Genomic DNA, 25434 nt, shown 5'->3' with positions numbered 1-25434 from the left:
GATGATTTCATTCACAACTTCATTATGGGTGACAAGGCCCACTTTCATCACAACAACTTTGACAATAAGCAACATATTTGATTTTGGGAGACAGAAAATGAAAAAGAGCCCATCAATGTGAGTAATGCTTTGGTGCAGGTTAAGTGAGGAAAGAATACTTCGTCCTTAATTATTTGAAGATAAGGCAGAAAACGGACTGTCACAGATGTAAGGTATTCGGACATGCATAAACATTTCATCCAGAGGTATGATGGTAGAAAGATGGGGCTACAGCACATACAGCTCACCCAATGATGGAGCACTTAAAGCAAATTTTTGGGAAGAGAATAATTTCAAGAAACTCTAAATTCAATTAGCCTTCACACTCATCTGATTTAATGACTTGAGGAGATATCTGAAAGACAGAGTATCCTCTCACAAACCTCAGACCAACCAGCAATTTGAGGCTGATATCAGTGAAGAAATTGAAGGAATAAGCCACGGAAAAAAGAGCACCCACACTGGCACCACATAAAAAGCATCCATGCTGGTTCCATGCAAAAAGTGCCCAGTACACTGTAAAATAGTTGGCATTAGGAAGGGCATCCCCCAGCTTGGCAGCTCCTGTCAGACCCTCCAGCTGATACCAGCCGAGAATATGGAAGTTTGGAAGAAGAAGAGGAGGAAAGTTGATATTTAATAAATAAAAAAGTTTTACTTTGAAATGGTCTAGTGACTTTTGGGCCATCCTGTATAACACAATGTAAGTGAAGCCTTCTAGTTCATATCTATGGGATACAATTTAGGACCACCCCAATGAGATTACTGAATCTGCTACTTTAAAGAATACAGCATTTATGAATTAATAGACAAATAAACAGAAAAGGAGGGAAAAAAGTAAAATATATTTATTTTTAAAATTGAATATAAAGTGATAAATAGTGAAAAAGACATTTAACTAGCCAGAGATTTGATAGTTTATATCTTATCACCAATACTGCATTGTGTACATAATTCACTATCTCAGTTTTGCTCTGAACAAAGTACTACACATTATACTTTCGTTAATTGTACTATGTTGTTCCTGGTTGATTTAGTGTTTCATCCTATCAAATTGATAAAATGAGAAAAAATAAAGCAATAAGTAAAATCCAATCAACTAAGCTTTTCGCTCATGTGAAAATAAGAAATTCCTGTTATGGGAGTCGAGGATGACCACTTTAAAGTGATTAGCAACTCACTGATAGCGAAGGCATTAATAATCCATTCAACTAGTGATGATTTATACAATATTAGGGACAGCTCATCCTGGCAATGTATAATCAATGAGCACTTTCACTGCTATTTCAATCAACAATACCCCCCATACACACACACAAAACAACTAAAATACTTCAGTAGTTGTAACTGAACGTCCCTTGCAGTAGCCAGTAACAATCAATTGATGCTGAGCATTTGAATATTCTTTTTGACAGAGAAAGGTATAAAGTGGTGAGCAGGCAGAACTGTTAGCCTATTTCACCAAATTTCTTCCAGTTCTTTACATTTTGAGTTCAAGTCCCGCTGAAGTTAAATTTCGTCCTTTAAGGACTAATAAAATAGAGTACCAGTTGAATATTGGGGTCAATGAATTCAACTCTTCCCCACCCAACACCAAATTCCTGAATTTTTGCCAAAATTTGAAACAGTTAATTTTGGAAAACTATGAAAACTATGGAGAAAATGTTTGTTTGTAGTGGTGAGATAGATAGATGCAAGCATTACTGTCACCATTACTCAGCATGTAGATCAATGCTATGGCTTACATGTTTGTCAGCAACCTTGCTTTCTTTAGGAATCTCTTCACCTCTGCTTGAGAAGCAAGAAAGTTCTGTCTACGTTTTCCATCTCTAAATGCTCCTGTCTGTAGAAACAATTTTTGAAGCATTGATATTGATGGCAAGTAGTAATTTGGATTTTAGAGTATTACTGAACTTGATTACATTCCCAATTATTGTTTTTATTGAAAAAAGTGATGCATTTTAGCAAGTTTATCTTGCAAACAATACTTTAAAAGAATACACTGAGAGCTTGTGTACAATTTTCGTAATAATTGTTATCTATAATTAAAAGTCAAGCTTTATTGCCTTTGGCTTAAGAATATAATCTTATCTATAATAATGTAGTTTAACATAATGCAAAATTTCTGAAGGCTACTCTTCAGCATGAAAGGCATATTGTTATATGCCATCTATTATACTTAAGGTGGTAAACTGAAAATATTTTTTAAAATATACACTAACCTGTTTCCTGTGTTTGGGAGGACCTAAAGCTCTATCTCTTTCCAGTTTTTCAATTTCTGAATCAAGGTCCATTTTCTGAATTAAGTCTACAAAATAAGTCAATATTAGCAAAACTTACTGAATAGAGACACTAACATTATTAACAAGGATATCATCTATTTGATATAATTCAATTAAATTTAGGAAAAAATTAAATGATACACAAAATTTAATAACAGCCAGTCAATGTTAATTCTTATTCTGCATTTTTAATGAATTACAAATTTTCTTTTTATTTGTTTCAGTCATTTGACTGCAGCCATGCTGGGGCACGGCCTTTAGTCGAACAAATCAACTCTTGGTCATATTCTTTGTAAGCCTACTACTTATTCTATCAGTCTCTTTTGCCCAACCAACACATCAACATCGGCTGTCAAGCTATGATGGGGGGTAGACAAACATGGACACACAAGCATATATATATATATATATATATATATATATATATATATATATATATATACGACAGACTTCTGTCAGTTTCTGTCTACCAAATCCACTCATAAGCCTTTGGTTGGCCCAAGGTATAATAGAAGACACTTGCCCAGAACCATGTGGTTGGTAAGCAAGCTACTTACCGCACAGCCACTCCTGCACCTACTGTTCTGTAAATTTAAACATTTGCTTGAATACAAATGAATTACAAAAATGAATGAGATGAAAAATACGAAAAGCTAACAATGCAGAAAGTTTTTAAAACTTTTATATTTAGAGGCGCAACAGCCTATCTCAACAGAAGAAATACAATCAAAGAAACGTACATTTACACAGATCCATTTGCCATTTTGGATAGCTCAGTGTTTGAGTTAGCAGCAGCAGCTGCTCCATCACATGGGGGTGATGGTGAGGACTGGCGGTAGGCTGGTGGCAGTGGTGCAGTGGGTGATGGTGTTGATGACATATGTTAGGATAATGTTGTGATCACAGTGACATAGGGAGTGTTCGGTGGAATCTTCACAGGAGTCATCAGACCACCTCTGATCAACTATTGATTTTGAAGTTAAGGTGGTAGATCAGTAAAGCTTCTTTGATACAGAGATTTCCTGTGTTCCTCTCTGAGACCAGTATGGAGGTGTATATCACATTGGTGGTGTTGCTATATTTGGTGAAGTGTTTGGGGAAGAAATATGGAGTGGTTGGACCATGCTACCGATATAGTGATTGTAGCATTCAGAACACTGTATCTGAGATGCAGTTTGGCTTTGTGCCAGGGTGAAGCACTACTGATTCTATCTTCCTGGTAAGGCTAGTGCAGTAGAAGAATTTAGCCAAAAATAACCTCAGTATTTAGCTTTCGTTGACATAGTTCCACACTCACTTATCTTGAAGTCAATGCAGAAGTTAGGGGTATACAAGTGCTTGGTGAGAGCTATACAAGCTATGTTCAATGATGCCATCAATAAGGTGAAAGTTGCCAATAATTATAGCAAGGAATTTAGTGTACAAGTAGGTGTTTACCAAGAATCAATTTTCAGCAACTTCTTGCTTATCATTGTCATCCCTGCTTATGACCTTGTTCTTATAGCTGAATCACTACCAGAACTAGAACACAATTCAGGTGTGGAAACATGGTCTTGAATCAAAGGGCTGAGAGTTAATTTAGCAAAGGCCAAAATCCTAGTAGGTAGGAAAACAGACAAATCACAAATCCCTTCAGGGAGAAGGCCCAGCTCAGTATGTAGAAAAGGTGTAGGTAGAAACTCGTTAAGGTATACTCAGTGCAAGATATGGACAGATAAGAGGTGAAGCAGTATCACTGGGCAACTAACAGAGAATGTAGGCTTTGTGTGGTAGATGTGCAAGTACAATAAACATTAGGATCATACAGAAAGTGGACTCTCTCAAACCTCATCTTTAGTTTGTATTATATACCCACAACACTATACTATTTTAAGTATTCCATTGACAAATAACACATAAATAAAGAGATACAAATGAGAAAAAATGCTGTATACATGCACCTAAACATGTGCTTATACACATCTATTGTTAGGTTACATGAATGCAATAATGTGTGTAATATATGTAACTTTCAGCAATTACTAGCTGATACTGATTATTCAAATCCACTACAAATGTTTGAACTCATCATACATCTGTTAATTACAGGTGAGATGCTGTATCATCAAACTGTCTTGCATCACACGTGCAAACTGCATCTCCTCAAGTGACATTTTAAAATAAGTAGTTCGTTCTTTCTTCTCTTCATTTAACCAAGGTCTTTTAGCACAGAGTAACTGCTCAGCTAGACAGCGCTGATGAATTTCCGTTTGAAAATATATAATTTTCTAGGTGACACACAGTCACTGATCTAATAAATAGAAATCTCTCTAAGAGAGATATCTAGTAACAGTACTTTAAAGTAAAGACTATTTGCCAAGTAAAGACTATTTGCCAAGTAAAGACTATTTGCCAAGTAAAGACTATTTGCCAAGTAAAGACTATTTGTGGCAGTCCTGGATGGGATGAATATTACTATTGTTTAGACCCAGGAAATGTCATTTCCAGTTGGCTATACGACACATAAATAAGAATGTTTTCTCGTAGTTTGAGATTTGATTGTTCTCTTTAGCATTTAAGACGTCCATATGGTGGCCTTCTCTTTGTGTATAAATTTTTATACACACATTATACAAATATTTATGTCTTCTGACTTTTATTACACATGCTAACCACTGGTACAAATTATTATTTTTATTATTTTTGCCCTTGTATATATATAAAGTTAAATATTTCGATTCTTTGGCCAGATAATACACCATTGAAATTATTCAATGCTGTACTATTCTGACTTGGCACGTTGCTTGAGGACATTCCATTTGAATTCTTGATGTATATGTATCGAACTAAATGCAGATGCATTTACTTTGAGTTTTCAGTACCAATTATACTTCCATAATTACTTTTGAAGCAAATCTATAGACAAGCTACAGATGGTTAATTGATCAATTAACTGCCTAATTAATTGATTTATTAATAGTGAAACTCGTAGGATTAGAGTTAACTGAAATTTTGGTCAGTTCAAGTGTCCAACACACCTATGAGCAATGTGACAAAAATACAAACGTTTTTTCGTGGTTTGGGATTTGAATACCCACTTTAGCTTGTAAGATGTCCACATGTTGATCTTCTCTTCGTGTATAAATTTTTATACACATATATATATATATATATATATATATATATATATATATATATATAATATATATATATATATATATATATATATATATATATAAAGAATAATAATAAATGGAGCAAAACACATATAATCAATAAGTTCCTTTAATTCCTACACATGTTTCAAAAATTATATGCACTCTACTCTAACGGAATAAGAGATGCTGGTTTATACATATAATTTTATCATCAGGGAACCAGTTTACAAATGCAAGACTTGTGCTGAATGCTAAGATTACACATGAGGAATAACACTATATAGCTAAGATAAATGACCGTTAGAAACAAGAACGCTAGTTTACAGGGAGCTGTTTTGGGAGAGAGGCTATGAATGCTATACTAAGAGTTTAAATTAAAAGAAGACATAAGGAACCACAGAAAATTCTTCAAATTAATAATAAAAATTATTTGTAAGAGGAAGGAGAAAGAGAGAGAATCCAATGGATTTGTGTAAAGAGTAAATTTTCATATTCGACTAATTACGTAAATAAACGTTTAGAAGGAAGGAAATTAAAGATGGATAGTAAATATAAGTAACCATTAATGTTGTTTCATATTAAGTTACGGTAATTAACCTAAATAAATGACAGTACAAGGTACAAAACTATAAAGTAATGAATTAATAAAAGAATACATAACGTAGGTAAATGTATATGCAAAAATACCTATTTGATGTAATATTGTAAATCATGATAAACTAACGTATTATATCCCACCAGAGAAAAACGTGCTTCTTATATATTACTACATAGCATAGAGGCATATTAATGAAAAACGGGAGTGAATATTGGACCTAGTAGTGAAGAAAGTACGAAAGATATCTTAGAAAATTCTAATAGATAAGGAAAGAAGTGAAATAAAGCTTGATTCGAGAAAGGTAAACGAAGGGGAATAAGCATGAAATTTATTATGCAAATATTACTTACGATAGCAAGAACTTTAGTATATACATAAAGATATGTGTGAACTATATAAATATGACTATATGTGGAGTAAAAAAGCCGTGCAAACTTGAGGAGTAAAGAGAGTAGAGATTAACTCACAATGGGGGATAACCATTGATATTGTATCATATTGAGATACAGTAACTAATCTAAATAAATGGCAATACTTGATGCAATATCGTAAATTAGTAAAAGAATACGTATGCAATGAATACATATTTAAAGTTATATTGGAATACTTGTCTAACTAAAACTAAAACATAATATCCCGTCAGGAAAAACGTGCTACTTTGCATCTTACTTTGTAGCACAGAGGTATAATAATAGAAATTAGATGTAAAAGTGGGATAGAATATTGAAATAAAGTACAAGTATCGATATATCTTTAAAAAATATACTTATAGATAAAGAAATAAATGAATTAAACGTGGATTTAGGAGGATTTGGAGGAGACGAACGAAGGGTAGTTAGCATGAAATTTACTTTATAAACTTACTTGCGATAACAAAATCGATAGTATATACGTAAATATACTTAAAACTCTATGAATATAACTTTACGAGGGTCAAACTAACAATACTAACTTGAGAAGGAAAGAGAGTGGGATCAACTGGCATTGGAGTTGGATGAACATAAAAGCATCAGTTGTGGTGTGCAAGAGAGACGATTGCGCTGGTATGTACTGAGAATGGACGAGGATAGCTGCGTGAAAAAGTGCCAAACCCTAACAGTTGAGGGAACCCGTGGAAGAGGTAGGCCCAGGAAGACCTGGGCTGAGGCGGTGAGGCAAGACCTTCAAACATTGGGCCTCACCGAGGCGATGACTTCTGACTGAGACCTTTGGAAATGTGCTGTGTGTGAGAAGACCCAGCAAGCCAAGTGAGACCTAAATCCGAGGCCTCTGCCAGGGGTGTAGCCATCCCACTTATGCGTACCATTCCTACATTGGACACTAAACCACACTTGCAAAGACTTGTTGAGGCAAGTGAAATCGAACTAAATTCGACGACTGGCACCCGTGCCAACGTCATCTCCTTCAATGGACACGAAACTCTGCTTGCGAAGACTTATTGGGGCAAGCGAAAGCGAAATCAGGATAGCACCTGTGCCCAGCGTTGCGTTTGTGGCACTTGTGCCCATGACATGTGTAAGGATTTTTGAGCGGGATCGTTGCCAGTGCTCCTGGACTGGCTCTTGTGCGGGTGGCACATAAAATACACCATTTTGAGCGTTAGGAAGGGCATCCAGCTGTAGAAACTCTGCCAAATCAGATTGGAACCTGGTGTTGCCATCCGGTTTCACCAGTCCTCAGTCAAATCGTCCAACCCATGCTAGCATGGAAAGCGGACATTAAACGATGATGATGATGATGATATTATTCTTATTATTGTTGTTGCTATTATTATAAATATAAAAAATAAATTTATTAATATTACTATTATTGTTATTATTATTAATATTATTATTAAGGAGATGGATATGTTATAATAAAATTTTTATTACTATTAAAAAATAAGTAACTTAATAAATGAATGAATAAACAAAAAAAATGGATCTTTTTTAAAACGGGGGCCACATTTTTCATTAACGAAACACTTTGAAACTTGGAACACTGGTAGAATGTGTCATATAAAACATCTTTTTCTCTTAGTCTTCTTAAAAAAAAAAAAAGAAATCCCTAAGTTATTCCATGTTAAAGTTGTCGTATTTCTGTAATTTCAACCAATCACTGACGTCCATTCAGCCGATATACATTAAGTGCCGACTACATAAACAAACGATTCTGAAATAATTCTATCGGTGTTAGGGTTAGGGTAAAACAGCAAATTTAAAAAGAAAAAAGCAAATAAAACGAAGAAAAAAAAAAGAAAACGAAAAAAGCAAATTTAAAATGAAAAAAGCAAATAAAACAAAGCTATGGCTTAATCAGCCAAAGGAGTAAATATAAACAACTGAATACTTGTCAGTGATTGGTTGAAATTATCGAAATAAGACAATTTTTTACATGAAATAAATTCGAATACAAAAATATTTTCTGTTCTATAACACAAAATAGATAAGTATACGAAGTTTGAAAGTCTTTCGGTACCAAAAACACTACGTAAAACATTAATGAAAAATGTGGCCCCCGTTTTAAAAAAGATCCACATTTTGTTCTCTAAAAAGGTACGTGTCTATTTTTTCTATAAGCATATAACAATGACTTATTCCATACCTCTCCACTTAGCTTTTATTTTCACTTGGATACATCTGCTATTAAGTTGCAGAACTTTGGCAGTACAGTTACAAATCATTTCTGCTTTACTTCTTACATACAATTTCCCCGTAAATTCTTACAGCTTCATTTTGTGATGATTGAAATGTCAAACATTTTCTAACTGTGAAAGTAATTCTTAATGTCAACTTCTTAATACCACTTCTATTTTTTTTCTTAGCCCTCATACTTGCTGAGAAAATCAATTAAAACATTTTCTAATGCAATTCCCCTCATTGTTCTGCCATTAAAACAACCAGTTGCTCACACAACAACAAAGGGACTACAGGATGATAGTCAGCCAAAACTTTCGCTATGCTGTCTCTCTTCTTTCACCTCTTAATCTTTAGTTACAGTTTCTCATTCAAACTACATAATACGCAGAATTGTCGCATTAACCCTTTCGTTACCAAACCGCCCAAAGCCGCCCAAAAAAAATTTTGGTTCATGTGACCAAGCCGCCCAAAACCGCCCATAATCACCTATTCATATTTAAATGAGAATATCTGAGCAAATCTCGTTAGTACATTCATGAAAACACGTGATTATTTGTGTAAACAGTTCAGCTATAGTTCTGTACGACGATCAACGTGTTTTTTTAATTTTGTGAATTTTGGGAGATTTTTTTCCAAATTTGTTCCTGTTGTGTTTTCAAAATTTGTAATCCTGACAAAAAAATGGATACGAATTTTATTCTGTCAAGCAGCGAGTCAGAATTCGAAGGATTTTCCGTTGAAGACCTTGATAAATCTAACTCTGTAACCGAAAAAAAAAGCACGTGGTATTTGATAATGAATCTGAGGTTTCATTTTCCGAAAATGAAAGCAGTGAATCCGAGAGCTCCGATGATAGCGATAACGAGAATGAATTAGTACCTGAATGGAGTGAAAATTTAGAAACTCCTTCTTTCAGTGATTTTTCTGAAGAAACTGGACCAAGTCACAGTCTTACCCAGGAGAGTAAAGCTTTAGACTATTTCTTTTTGCTTTTTCCGATGTGCCTATTTGAATTGATTACGGCGGAAACAAACCGTTACGCTAAATGTAAAAAAAGCGTAAAAAAGGATAGTTTGAGGTTTCCCATAAACTTGAATGAAATTAAAGCATATTTTGCCATAAATATTATTATGGGCATTAGAAAGTTACCTAGAATAACAAATTACTGGAGTAGTGATGAACCCTTTGGCGACGAATATGTCTCAAGTATAATGACGAGGATACGGTTTTTAAAATTGACTCAATATCTACATGTAAGAGACACGAGCAGTACACCAGTACGTGGAAAACCAGACTTTGATCCCTTATTTAAAATAAGACTGTGTTCAAAGCACATATAAAACACATATAAAACAGTTTATAGATAAGGATATGGTGGGCTATAAAGGCCGAGTGCGTTTTCAACAGTATATGCCAGGAAAGCGCACAAAATGGGGGATCAAAGTTTGGAAAAGATTTGTGAATCAAATACTGGGTACTGGTCTGGATTTTAATTTTATACTGGCAAAAGAGACAGTAATAAATCCAGTAATGTGCACAACTCTTCTATAATAATATTTTGTTGTATACCCAATTGAATATTAGCTAATAACCCATTTTCTATAGCGATGTTTGAACAAAAATTTTAATAATTTTATATTTCGTTGAATTTACCTGTAATTAAAGTCACTTTGTGACAAAAATTTTGGTATAGAATTGGTTGAGAACCTTTCGTTAATTTATCTTCCAAAAATCACATTAATATGTTGATAAATAAAAAAGTTGTTTAATGAAACCAGCCTAAATTTATGATTATGTTAGAAATTAATTGAAACACATAAAGGCTGTAATTTGGTTAGAAATATGGTAACGAAAGGGTTAATACATTTTGGGTGTTTTGAGGGAAATTTGGCTGCTATTTCTACCAGGTCTACCTACCATGTAGAGGTCTAAACTTAATTTTCATTCGCAGATTTGCATTTCAAAAATTTAACATAATTTTTTTCCATAAATCAACTATCATAAAAATTTTCTACTATGACATCACATTTTTTGGGCAAGTGAAAGCAAAATCGGGATGGCACCTGTGCCCGAGTTGTCTTTCTGACACTTGTGCCCGTGGCATGTGTAAGGACTTTCGAGCGAGATCGTTGCCAGTGCCTCTGGACTGGCTCTTGTGCGGGTGGCACATAAAATACACCATTTCGAGCATGGCCGTAGCCAGTACCGCCTGACTGGCCTTCATGCCGGTGGCACGTAAAAGCACCCACTACACTCTTGGAGTGGCTAGCGTTAGGAAGGGCATCCAGCTGTAGAAACTCTGCCAAATCAGATTGGAGCCTGGTGTAGCCATCTGGTTTCACCAGTCCTCAGTCAAATCATCCAACCCATGCTAGCATGGAAAGCAGACGTTAAACGATGATGATGATGTGTACCTACCATGACCTCATATTTTCTATGTATGTGTGTGTACCTTAAAAGACATGATTAGACAGAGGTCCAATAGAATAGTTCTCAGAAATAGACTACATATAAACTCTTTCTTCACAACTCCTGAAGCTGTTTTCTGCAAAGATATTTTGGAAAGACTTCCATCCCTCCCACCCACATTTTCTCCCAAATTTGTTTATTTTTTAAAAAATTTTTGCCAAAAATCCCTGTCTTCGGATATGGAGGTTTGGGAAAATTACCAAAAATCGGCATTGTGAAATTTCTTCCCCACCTTTCCGCCCCAACTTCTTCAATTTTGACTTTTTTCCCCAACACTAACCCTAAAACCCTAGCCCTAACCCTAAAACCCTAGCCCTAACCCTAAAACCCAAGCCTAACCATAACCCTAAACACAACCCTAAAACCCTAACCCTAAGTACAGAAATATTTTGAAATTTTTATCCAAATCATGTCTGAATTTTTCCGCATATTTAGAAAAAAATAAATTCTTAAAAAAGGGTTTTATAAAGGTTTTTGGAAATTTTTTTTCAGAATCATAATCTTCGTATTTTTCCACATATTTTGAAAAAAAAAATTCTGAAAAAAGTTCAAAATGAAGGAAATGGGAATGGGGGTAATTTAGAAATGTCAATTTTTGCCATTTTTTTTTGCAGATTCGTATTCCCTGGAGCCGAAAAGGGGAGTTTTCTGTTGGAAAAAAAAAAAAATTTTAAGATAGGGTGGTTTGGGGGTGAACGGGTGAAGCTGTTTTCTGATGGGGAGCGGGGTCATACAGCTGGAGGCTCCAATCAAAACAAGGGACCCGAAATGATAAGGTTGAGAAACGCTGTTATAGATTATGCCTAACCAAAAACGATCACAGCCACATCATCCAAACAGACCGGGTGAAACCAGGCTTAGCTGCTAGTCTATAATATAAATTGGACATGGGCGATCGTTGTATTCTTTCTTATCTTGAGGTTCACAGTTAAACAGCTGGGTGGATTCGCGTGAAAAATGGCACACGTGGTGACAGGTGCATAGATTGGAATGCAATTTGTATTTTTTTTCTTAGCCCCCATAGTTACCGAGAAAATCGATTAAAACTTTTTCTAATGGAATTCCCCTGTTTGTTCAGCCATTAAAACAACCAGTTGCTCACACAACCGGCATATACCATTTCGCTAGCAACAAGGGGAGTACAGGATGAGTCAGCCAAAGCCATACATACATACATAACCTTTCTCTCCTTTTCTCTGTCAGTCACTCACACATTCACTCACTACAAAAGTGAATAAAAAATTTCAATTAACTCTCTCTTGGCCATACATAGATACATACATCTATGTATACATACATATATACATACATGACCTGCATGTGTACGTGTGTGTGTCACTGAAGCCATTCATACATACAAATATACATAACCTCTCTCTCTCGCTTTTTCTCTGTCAATCACTTACATTCACTCACTACAAAAAGTGAATAAAAAATTTCAGTTATCTCTCTATTTCTTTCTTTCTCTCCCTCTCTCACACATACACACACACCAGCAACATTACTCTGTCTCTTCACACACTAACAAAAGCAATTCACATACACACCACACCTTCTGTCTCGCACACCCCATCAAATACACACACACACACACACACACACACATGCGCGCACACACACACACACACGTGCGCGCACACATCGATTCTTCTGCTTCACGCCAACTTAAAAAAAACTCCACTCATACAATTGCACTCTCTCTGTCTCTTTCACTTTCATGCCAACTTCAAAGATCCCCTTTCCCCCAACCCCATATTCAAAAAATAATAATTTTTTACAGAAACCAAAGATCATCTTCAAAAATGTAAATAAACACACATGGTTTATAAATGGTTTATAAGTGACAGTCGTATGTTCCCATATCGAAAGATCACCCAATGTTTTAATGATTAGACAAAGGTCCAATAGAATAGCTCTCAGAAACAGACTACGTAAAATTTGTTCTTCACAACTCCTTAAGCTGTTTTCTGACAAGAGTGGGGGGGTTTATACAGTTGGAGGCTCCAATCAAAACAGGGGACCCGAAATGATAAGGTTGAGAAACGCTGTTATAGATTATACCTAACCAAAAACAATCACAGCCACATCATTCAAACAGACCAGGTGAAACCAGGCTTAGTTGCTAGTACTACATAAATATAAAGATGGTAAAATCACGTTCTCTGCTACCAGCGGAAGAAAAATTACTGCCAAATCGAAAAAGAGGCTCTTGCCTTTATTTTTGCAATAAAAAAATTCCAAAGATTTTTACAGGGTAGAAAATTTCCACTACAGACTGATCATCATCTGCTATTCTCTACATATGGGTTGCAGAAAGGAATACCTACCCATACTGCTAATAGGTTACAACGCTGGGGTACTATGTTACTAAACTATGATTTTAAGATGGAGTATATACCATCTAAGAAATTAGGACAGGCTGATTGTTTATCAAGGCTTGATTTCAAAAAATGCTGACCCATTTGAAGATACCGTGATTGGTGCATTGCAAGCAGAAAATGAAATTGAAAATGTTTTGTGTTACATCATATATGAACTGCCAGTTACATTACAATACATAAAAATTAAAAGCAGAAAACGATCAATTCATTAAAAAAAATTAAAGAAAAGCTGAGAGCTAAAAGAGATAAAAATATGCTCTTTTCTGAATGCAACACAAATTCGAACCCATTCTCAATGTATGACAATGTGTTGATGTATGCACACAGAGTCTTAGTGCCAGCCACACTACATAAGCAATTACTAAAGGTATTTCACATTGATCACTCAGGGATTTTGAGAATGAAATCATTAAGAAGTTATGTATATTGGCCAACAATGGACCGTGACATTGAAGAACTAGTGAAAGCATGCAGAGGTTGTGACCTAGCTGGAAAAGCAACTATCACTAAATGGCAATGGTGGCCAAAACTAGATATTGTATGGTCCAGACTGCATGTTCATTACACAGGTCCACTTACGAGTTCATATTACCTTGTTGTGGTGGACAGTTTTTCAAAGTGGCTTGATGTGCATAAGTGTAAAAAGCTGACATGGGCAGTTACAGTAAGTTTTCTTACATGAATTGTTCGCCAGATATGGTATTCCTGATACCCATTGTTTGATAATGGAACACAATTTACTTCAGAGGAGTTCAGAAAATTTTGTAAAATGTTCATGGCTGAACATGTGACCACTCTGCTGTATCATCCAAGGTCAAATGGACAAGTGAAGCATTTTGTTGACACTTTCAAGAGGGCCTTCAAAAAGGTAAACAATGAAGTAATAGACGACCTTGCACTTCAATAATTTCTAAGTGTGTACTGAGTAACATCTTATCTGAATACCCTGTCTGGAATGTCACCAGAGGAATTGATGTTTGCTAGAAAGATCTTTGTAGCAAACTTCAAGTGAAAATAGAAAAAAAGCAAACAACAAATATACTATGATAAAGTTTTTTTTTAAACCTGTAGATATGATAAAGAAAGCTGGGATGACGGTGTAACTGTTAAACAAATTGGAAGAATGTTATTCCTGATAAAAGGAAAAAATGTCAAATATAAAAGACATATTAACCAACTTTAAAAAAGATTCACAGTAAAAAGTGTCACAAGAAATGAAATCCCCATAGAAGTATTGCATGACACATTTGAGGTACCAACACCCAAACAATTTGAAACTACACGTTCTGGCACCAGAAAACGGAAAAGAACAGAAACACTGGAATTAAACACTAAGCGTAAGAGATATAAAACTCTGGAGTGAGTTTAATTCTCAAAAAAGGGAGAAGTTAGGGGAGGTTAACTCTCAAAAGGCGAGATGCTGTGGAAGGATTCCAACTACCTACCAAGTGACTAAAAGTGGAATAACACATTGCTGTAAAATAAAAAAACTGTCAGCAGTTCTGGGTGAGCAGTTCACAGTGAGCCGTGACTGAGAGTGTTTAACCTTGTGTAACAGTAATCATGGTGCAACATGTGAATACTTTCTTTCCTTCTGCTTTGTTAAATTATTTATCCAACACCAAGATATAAAAAAATATGTACTTTGCATCTATACAACAACAACTACACACTAGGTTGTAATAATGAAATAAGCAGATGTTTCAAGAAGAAACAACTGGAATTTTACCCTACCAACCTACATAATACACACACACACACACACACACACAGAGGTGGGGCTGTGTAGCAAGAAGTTTGCTTGCAACAATATATGGTTCTGGGTTCAATCCTACTGCATGGCACCTTTGGCAAGTATCTTCTACTATAATTCCAGGACAACTAAAGCCTTGTGAATAGATTTAGTAGCTGTGTGTTTTACTGTCTTCTTGGATTATAAACAGATGTCACCATAACACATGCAATGTCCTTCAATTCCAATATTCTGTGACAATATGTCTAGTCATGAGGAAAAATTTACCTAACTTGGAAATAGGTGAGGGTTAGCAACAAGAAGTGCATTTGGCTGTGGAAAAGCCATTTCAAGAAATTCTGTCTAACCCATGCCATGGAAAAGTGGACAATAAAATACTGATGATGTTAATGAGATATGTATGTGCAAAAAGGTGAAGACACAGGCTTAGAGGGTTTGAAAGAATTTGGACAGCAGAGAACTTTACCAGGTACCCAGAAGAGAGGCTATTCAGGAAGAGGGTAAGCAGAAAAGAAGAGGTTTTCCCATGTTCTACAGTGTGGGGACCAAAACAGTGTTCTGGATTGCAAGGCAGTGTATCAGACAAGATGCATTTATGAAAGCTACTAAATGTGTAGAATGAATGATAAAAAGAGTGTCTTCCTAAATGTGACCTAACCGGGGATCCAGCCATTGTTGTTGACAGCAGTGTTATAGATGTGGAAGGATAGGATACAGCCTAGTTACCCATATAGTTAATCAGGTTGTACAGAAGGTATCACACCAACAAGTATTGTGGTAGCATCAAAGGAGTTACCTTAGAGAGAATTACAGAGGTATCAAATTACTGGATCAGGTTATGAAAGTCGTAACTCAGGTAGGAATTCATCAGGGTTCGGTTATCAGTCCCCTCCAATTTATCATAGTCTTCCCGGCCATAACAGAGCAATTTAAGACTGGTTGCCCATGGGAACTCTATGCTGATCATCTTGTTATTATCGCTGCAACCAGAGTACAATTAGAAATTAAATTCTAGGTGTGGAAGCAAAACCCGGAATCAAAGTTAATTTAGCAAAACCAAAGTTCTACTTATCAGACAAACAGACAGAGCAATCCCTTCAAGTGAAGGGCCCTGTACTATATGTAGACAGTATAGGTAGAAATTTCATGCAGTGTACTCAGTGCAAACTATGGACACATAACAGTGGAATCACAGGAAGATTAACAGAGAAAGTAGAATTTTTTATGGCAGAGAAGCAGGAGTAATAAATAGTAAGAGTACATGGGGGACATGTTTTGGAATGCCCTGGAGGTTCCCTAGAAGTAGTAGTTTCTGTTATCTAGGTGACCTAATTATAGTGGAGGGGGATGCCCTGAAAATATAGTTGCTAGAATAAGCAATGGTTGAAGAAAATTCAGAGAATTATTACCTATGTTGGTAACAAAAGGCCTCTCTCTCAGAGTTTTACACATAAATAATGGTGTCTGCCAATGAATACAAATCTGTTTCCCCAAAGTATACTCACAGAAAGTCTATTCCAAAAGTCTTTGAACATCTCTGAAGAAAGGTAAAAAAACTAATCAACAATCACCACAGTTTGGAAAAAGAAATTTTCAACAGATAAAATTAAACCTACCTAATATTTTGTTGACAAGTCCATTTTCTATGAGGTTGTCTGTATATTTCATAACAAGGTCTGTGATTTCTTGATCATTCCCCATGGTCCACATCCGTCCTTCACGTGCTTGAAGCAGGACACGCAAAGAACTGCACAGGGCTCTACGTCCATCATAATAGAGAAGAACAGCCACTAAGCCTCGACTAAGTCCTGGATAATTTGGCTGCTGGTTCTGACCTTTAAAACAATGTACAGAGACACCAATAAATTTCTTTCAAATTTAATAGTTAATTAATTGTAATTATGTATATGGCACAGAAGTTGATGAAATATACAATAGTATCAAGTCACTCTTTATCTTCAAGATAGCCCCAACTGAACGCTAAAGAGTCAGATAAATGACTAACTGTGATTTAGGAATCCACAGGCATCTACCTAGTGAACCATACTGCAAACTGCAGTATGAGATATAGTGTAGTCAACTTTCTAGATAACTTTTTTTTTCTCATTCTTCAGTAGGATCTGACGATGACCACAGTGGAAACATGCATAATATTCAATGGGAACACAGTCATTATTCCTCCTCTGTATTCATTGTTAGTGGTGTGTAACCAAATAGTGTTTAACGCTAATGAACAGTAAACATTGTACCAAAGTACACACCATCAAAGACAAAGCAGAACTACTGTTACTGATGCAAGAGAGGACAGCTGTGCGAAGAAGTGCCACACTCTAACGGTGGAGGAAACCTGTGGAAAAGGTAGACCCAGGAAGACATGGAACAAGTTGGTGAAGCATGATCTTCGAATGTTGGACTTCATGGAGGCAATGACAAGTGACCGAGACCTTTGGCGATATGCTGTGCTTGAGAAGACGTGGCAAACCAAAGTGAGATTGTAGTCATGGCCAATGCCAGTGTCATGTAACTGGCATGAAAAATCACCCCTCAAACATTGGGCAATATGCTGTGCTTAAGAGGACCTGTCAAGCCAGGTGAAATCATAGCCGTAGCCAATTTCAGTGCCAGTTAGTTGGCACCCATGCTTGTGGCATGGCCAATGCCAGTGTCATGTCAGAGGCAAGTAAAAAGCAACCACTATACTCTTGGAGTGGTTTGCATTAGAAAGGGCATCCAGCTGTATAAACCATGCCAAACCAGAGTGAAACCTAGTGTTGTTCCCCAGCTTACCAGTTTTCAGTCAAACCATCCAATACATGCCAGCATGGAAAACGGACATATGATGATGATGATGAGAAACTATTAGTATTATGGGTTTTTTTGTGTTGTTTATGAAGGCTGAGTGGGAAAGATATCATTTTTGTAATAGAGTTATGGGATGTGTCTCAGTATTTAGAGTGATTGTATATATAATTGCAGAGACTGTGACTGAGAATATAAAATGTAGTTTTGTGGACAGATTGCCCAGAGGAAAACTAATGTTTAATTTTAAAATTCTACAACTGGGCAATAGATTCACATTTCTACACATGATTACTGCAGAGATCTAACCTTCTAAAAATGGAGGCAACAAATTTAAATTTGTAAACTATAACTTCAATTTTTATAATGAAATTGTTAAAATATGCAAAATATTCAAGGAGTTCAACTCGAGAAGACACAAATTATTTCATGAAAATTAAGATGTCACTTATATTATTGGCTTATATATTTAATTGTGATGTAAAATTTCTTACATTAACAAATCAAACACTATCTTACAAATGTTAACAATTTGAGGAGAAAACGGTAATTGCATCTACGTGAAGAACTAACAAACAAGGCAAATATGTACAGGAAAAAAGAAAAAATTAAATTTGCCATAGCAAAAAAAGAAATATACATTAGTATCAATGAATCCTGGTACATGCAAACAAAAAGCAAATATACTCATAAAAACTGGTACAAACCAATCAGCAAAGTACAATAAATGTGATGAATTCCTATAGATAGTTACAGCTACTCATTCTCACTGTTACCAACCATATTACCAGTACTCTCTTCATCACTGGAATTCTTTATGATAGCATCTAGGTTATCAATATATTCTTCACATGTCCTCAGTACCATCAAGAGCATTACTAATGACACACTTTTAAATGATTTCAGAACCACCTCTTTTACAGCATTCCATGAACTTTTTACTCACTCACACGTCTGTGTAATAGTAAGCGTTTTCCTTATTCCTGTTGGTGTCACTTCAAAATCTTTTAAATGGTTTATTGATTGAAATATTTAAAGGCTGAAACTGGCTGGTTAGTTGTCCTGGAATTACAGCTAACTGGGTCTTCAGGTGTGGGTTATGTATGCTGGAGAAGGAGGTATGTTAGATGATGTGAGCTTCCCTCATAACAGCCAACATATCGTAAGCAATTCAGCTTGTTTTCAATATTTTATCATTACTAACACAATTTACTGTAATAATTTAGTTTGTTTTCCTTATTCTATTATTAGCAACAATTATTGTGCCTACGAAACTTACCCAGTCTTTTCATCTGACTCCCTAGCCTATGGCTCTCGGTCTCCCATCCATAGTACAGCCTTGTTAGACACGGCAATTTTTTGATACATTTGAAAATAAGAAAAACATGTTCAATCTGCCAGCAAATATGGTATATTATATACCAACTCAAGAGGGGCTCAAAAGCGGTGCAGCCAACTGTAGTTCCAAGCAGATGTAGCAACGCACTTGAGGGCAGATTAATCCTCCAAAAAAATAATTGTGGGAAGAAAAACCAAGACCTACCAGAGAGATATCCTTCTGAATTCAGCCCATTCTCCATATATTAGAAACAATTGAGGGTCGCAAAAGGCAGTGCCATAAATGTCTATATCAACAAAGGTAAGCTCCCAGTGGAGGGCCAGTTGAAACTTCTTTCCATTGTGAATTTTGTAAGGTTGCATTATGTAGAGTGGGATGTATTAAAAGTTTCCATAACAGAAATATTGTGTAAATAGTGTATATATGTATGATTTGATTTTATAAATATTTTTTTAATTTACTTTGTTTTTACTTTAAATTTACCTGTAATTTTAATTTGTCTGTAAGGTGAGTGGCAAGTTTTGATTTAATTTCTATTGTAAATCTTTATATGTATATTCAAGTATGTGTGTGAATTTATTTCACTTAGTTGATGTACTGTAAAAACCCATGTATATTGCGCACCTGTGTAATTTATGCAAGTGATTTTCAGGATACAATTTGTTAAAAAAAAGCTTCTACTCATATAAAATTTGCACTGATAAGTTTTCAGAATTGGCGATATAGCCAGGGGAAAAAGGTTTCCAATTTAGTTTTATTTAGCATAATTTCACTTACTGATGATTAGATTTTATTAAATTTTCATTAAATAAAAATAATTTCTGTTTAACAATATCACAATGAAAGCTACTAAATTACAAAGTGTTTATGTTGTTTATAATAAACTTTATTTTACATTTCTTGCCCACACGAGATTATGTCCGATCTTTAGCATACATCTGTATGTCTTCTCAAATCATGATCACAAGAAAAGTTACTGATAAGAATTACCAACAAAAACAAAGCTGATAAATACGCACAGGTGTTGCAAATTAAGTTTAATTACCAATAAACATCAGCTTGGATGATGCTTTACTCAACCGACAAAGAAGGTGACTGATCAAACTGATTATATAAACAGAATTCTTTTCCACCTATTCTTGTCAGAACCTTTAATACCGAATATCGAAATTTTAATCCCTTTCACACCTGTAAAATGTCAAGCAAACTTAAAAATCTGTCATTAGCATTATTGTCAGTATGGGCAGAACTTAAGAATCATTTAATGCGAAGGAGAAATTAAATACATTGAATATGCATTTGAACGTGGCAATAGAGCCAACGTTCAAAATTGACATAAACAGTACAACAAAGTTAAAACTGTGCCTAGTAATAAACAGGCAAAGACAAAAACATACAATCAAGATTATCCATATCATTACATTTTTTCAGTCAGGAATATCCATATCATTATGTATGTCAATGGTGCTCCATTGTGATATGTAGAAACCCCAAGCAATGTTTATCAGCATGAACATCAGACTTCAAAAAGTAGTTAACCATTTAATGGTTCTGGTAAATTTATACAGAAAAAGTAAGCATTATACCGCCCAGCATAAAAGTCAACTTCATATTTAAGCTATTACTTTTTCTGTAAAAACCTTTTCTGACATTTAATGAGTCAACTTCTGGTACAAATATTTACATGATGTACATCTTTTTGCAACAAAAAAAATTTCAAAAAAAATTCTTTAAACAATCTACTCATGTAATTTACACACCCACTAAAGTTTATTTTTATTTTTGTGAAAAAAAAGTGTGTAAATTACATGGGTTTTTACAGTATTTCATTTTCTAGTTTTCTTCAAAAACAAATTCCAGTATTTCATTTTATTTTACCTTTATGGTACACGTTATGTGCATTAAATTCAACTGTGATGTGCACAATTCTTCTATATTAAAATTTTGTAGCATACCCAACTGAATATTAGCTGATGACTCATTTTCTATGGTGATGTTTAAACAAAATTTAAATATGTTTATATTTTGTTGAATTTACCTGTAATTATGCAACAGAATCGATTAAGAAGCATTTCTTCAATTATGTTCCAAAAATTGCATTAATATTCTTTTATTCTTTTACTTGTTTCAGTCATTTGACTGTGGCCATGCTGGAGCATCACCTTTAATCGAATCAAATCAACCCCAGGACTCATTCTTTGTTAGCCTAGTACTTATTCTATCGGTTTCTTTTGCCGAACAGGGGACCTAAACACACCAGCATCGGTTGTCAAGCGATGTTGGGGGGACAAACACAGATACACAACATATACACACACATACATATATATATACAATATGTCTATAAATAAAATAGTCACAGTTGTTTAATGAAACCAGTTTAAATTCATGATTATTTTAGAATATAATTGAAACTCATGAGGGGTGCATTTTATTTAGAAATAGAGTAACAAAAGGATTAAGAATAACAGAAGATGATGAAGCTTTTAACCTTCCAAAAAAAAAAAAAAACTGGGATGAAATTTAATCACAACTCTACATATGTCAGATCAATGCAGATTATAAATTATTACAGCATAGAGTAAATTACAAAAATATTTACAATAATCTCACATAAACACAAGCACAAGTATTCATAGAGATGCAGGCATGGTTACAGCGTTAAGAAGCTTGCTTTGCATGGTCTCAGGCTCAGTGCCACTGCATGGCAACCTAGGTAACCATCTTCAATTATAGCCCTAGGCTGACCCATGCCCTGTGAGTGAATTTTGTAGGTGGAAACTGTAAAAACCGGTGTGTGTGTGTGTGTGTGTGTGTGTGTGTGCGTGTGTTTGTTTGTTTGTGCCCACCTAGACAACCCGTGTTGGTCTGTTTAAGCCCCCATAACTTAGCAGTTATGGACCAAGAGAATAAGTACCTGACTTAGAGAAACAATATTCAGGTTCAGCTTGTTCAACGAAACCCTTGAAGGATGTTTCAGCAAAGCAGCAGTCCTATGACTGTAACAAGTAAAAGATAAAAGATAAATACTTGCTAATAGCAAAAGATATTCTTCTGCCTGGGGATTAGTTTCTCACATACAAAAACAACAAGATCAAGTAACTTGGTGGTATGCCATATTTGGATACAAGTTCAGCCTATGTTAACATGGAAAATCAATCAAACATTAAAAAACAATGAACTTATTTCTTCATTGGAAGGTGATTCTTTCTAACAGAAATTTTAAGAAAAAAAAATGTGTAAAGATCAATGAATGCACTTGTGCATACTCACACACACATATATTCCAAGTGTTGGTTTATTAATCAGAGACATCTAAAAAATATATATGTTATATTAATGTAAAATGCCCATTACCTGAGAGTATGAACTCAACTGCAGCAAATTCATTGATGTTATGGAGATCGCTTAAAAGTAATGATTCATCAATGACATCTTGAGAAAGAATTTGAGTTCTTTGCTCTGAATAGACAGGCAAACCCTCTTTTGTGGCTTTCTTCACCAGCTCTCTCTGTACACTGTTCTTTTCCTTTGAAATATAAAATATAATTTATTGTGAAGCCAGCATGACAAGTCTTGAAAATCATACAGCATAAAAAGTAGGCAACATGCAATATAGTGATTGAATAGCATAGAAATAAAGCACGATAAGGAACCAGCTAATAAAACTAAAAAGAGGATAGTGGGGAAATTATAAGTCAAAACCAGATAATCACAAGAAGAAAAGTTGCAATATAAGTGACAAAATATGGAAAAGTATAAAATCTTAAAAAGAGTGACAGAAATGTCAAAATAGGATATTTAACTGAAACCAAAGCTGTCTGCTAAATTACAATGCTAAGTTTTTTCTCTGCATTCATAACTGATCACAAAGTTTCCAAAGCTCAATTACATAAATGATGTTTAAGCTGCTGGTTCACTGAATATAATAACTGAAATTATCAGAGTTACTGGGAAAGATCACATTTTATTATTATGAAACTCTCCAAATGCATTTCATTACAGGCCAGAAAATGTTTTAAATGAAATGGTGAACATCAACAATGATGTTCTTTTTAGCACTGTTTCAAATGCAGATTTTACATGGAACTTACTGACTGATATCTGCAATGACACAGAGAAAAATATTTCAAGAAAAGGAATACAAATATGAGACAATTCAGGAACAAGAGTACAATCAACAAAAGGTTTAAAATCAGGCAAAATATTTTCTTAGGGTGTTTTCAATCTTCATATATATGCCATTCATAATGTTGAAAGCTTTAATTTAATTGTAGAATAAATTGAGAAGTTTAACAGACATTTAGAACTTGACAGTTTCAAACCAACCCAAAATTGTAAGCAAACAAGCTGGACTCTCAAAATTGAAGAAATATTAATAAAATAACAGCCATGAAATAAATTTATCAGTAGAAACATTTTACTTTTACTAATACAGGATAATACTGGGTGATTCACAAGCATCCATTTCTTCTCTGTTTAGAGAAAAAGAGTTTGACCATGTGAGATTATTTGTTGAAAGAAGCTGAGGTAGCCAATCTACTTTGCTTACAATTTTGGGTTGGTTTGAAACTGTCAAGTTCTAAATGTCTGTTAAACTTCTCAATTTATTCTACAATTAAATTAAAGCTTTCAACATTATGAATGGCATATATATGAAGATTGAAAATAAGGAGAGTCCTACAATGATTTTCTCAAAAATGATTTTCTGTTTAAGTCTAGTATAGATGGCTTTTGGCAATTTCAGCAATCCTTGGTTTAGGGTACACAAGTGAAATATAAAATTCAGTTCAGATGTAATCCATTACTTGGCCATGTGCACATGTAAATACCACTAGGAACAACTTTGTTGAATAATTTTGGGAATTGTCCCATCCCAATGAATAATTCCCACCCATATTTAGAGAACATTCAGTTTCATGTAACAAATGGTTGGGTTGGCATCCGGGTGAATGAATTCAAAACAAGAAACAGGTTGCATCAAGGTCAAACTTAAAGAATTGTATTAAATACTTATTTGCACATCTCCAGAATTCAAGCTATTAAAACCCAGTGTCAAGACTAACAGGTTCCATGTATTCAGGTAAGATTTGTAATTTGACATCAGCATGCATTTTTCCCAACAGCCTTACCATATACAGTTACAACCTGCACTATGTATTCTCTAATAGCAAAGGGACTTGGATATTGCCATAAATGATTCTCTCTTGTGAAAGACAAAGTTGCTCCAGACTCAAATGTAGCTCATAATCAAATAACTCGATGTTAATAATTTCTACTGCTGAGATTTCCTTTGTACAGCACCAGCAATAATCTTGATTTAGTAGTCAACCATAGATTACATAATGAACTTAATAACATTCCTTTGTTTTTACAATGGCTACCTTGTTACTGGGAATGTAACCCTAGTTTCTTTTTTCTTTTTCTTTTTAAGAGAAACAAACCTCAAAATGACTGACTTAGTGGCAGAAATCCCATTCTATTTCACAAGCAGAACAAAGTGTTTGTTAATGGTATCTGTTTTCGCAGAAGTAGCATGCACTAGTATTTTGGACTAGTTTCATTTAGGTCTTTTCCAACTTCAGATCTAGCACAAATAAGAATTTACATAAATAATATAGTGATATAATATGATATATATATATATATTAGTTTATGTATATATTAATATTATCTCAGTTATTAAAACTTTCGATAATTTGAATATGTTAATAGTTACCAGGGGTAGCAAAATTACACTAAAAAACAAGATATCCCAGCCGCTTTACAGGTTGATATACCGAGTTAAAGTGATACAGTTTGAGAAGATATGGATAATAATAAATGGAGCAAAAAGCATGTCGATGAAAGTTCCTTTAATTCCTACATATATGTTTCGAAATAAATGATAGTTCTTTCACAAAGAAGAAAGAGCTGTTGGAGTCCTCACTTATTTCTCTTCAGGGAGATCATAATAAAACATGTAATAGCAAGACAAAAACGAAATAATTGAGTAACTTACGAGCTGAGATGTTACATG

At 34.7% G+C, this 25434-nt stretch overlaps 1 protein-coding gene across 1 annotated transcript in view; it reads right to left on the bottom strand.

Moving 5' to 3' along the window:
* Nucleotides 1-25434, bottom strand: part of LOC106881660 (nuclear pore complex protein Nup205) — a 348272-nt gene that overhangs the window by 275930 nt on the left and 46908 nt on the right. The window contains exons 3-5 of the mRNA XM_089363638.1: nt 22773-22944; nt 16894-17112; nt 2262-2347 (exon numbers count right to left, since the gene is read on the bottom strand). Coding sequence (XP_089219764.1) covers nt 2262-2347; nt 16894-17112; nt 22773-22944 — 477 coding nt within the window. The remainder of the gene's footprint in view (nt 1-2261; nt 2348-16893; nt 17113-22772; nt 22945-25434) is intronic.

This window comes from Octopus bimaculoides, chromosome 15 (genome assembly GCF_046866305.1).
Source record: "Octopus bimaculoides isolate indiv1 chromosome 15, ASM4686630v1, whole genome shotgun sequence".
NCBI classification, from domain to species: Eukaryota; Metazoa; Mollusca; class Cephalopoda; order Octopoda; family Octopodidae; genus Octopus; species Octopus bimaculoides.
The sequence above is the reverse complement of the archived record's forward strand: the minus strand, read 5'-3'. Positions and strand labels throughout refer to the sequence as shown.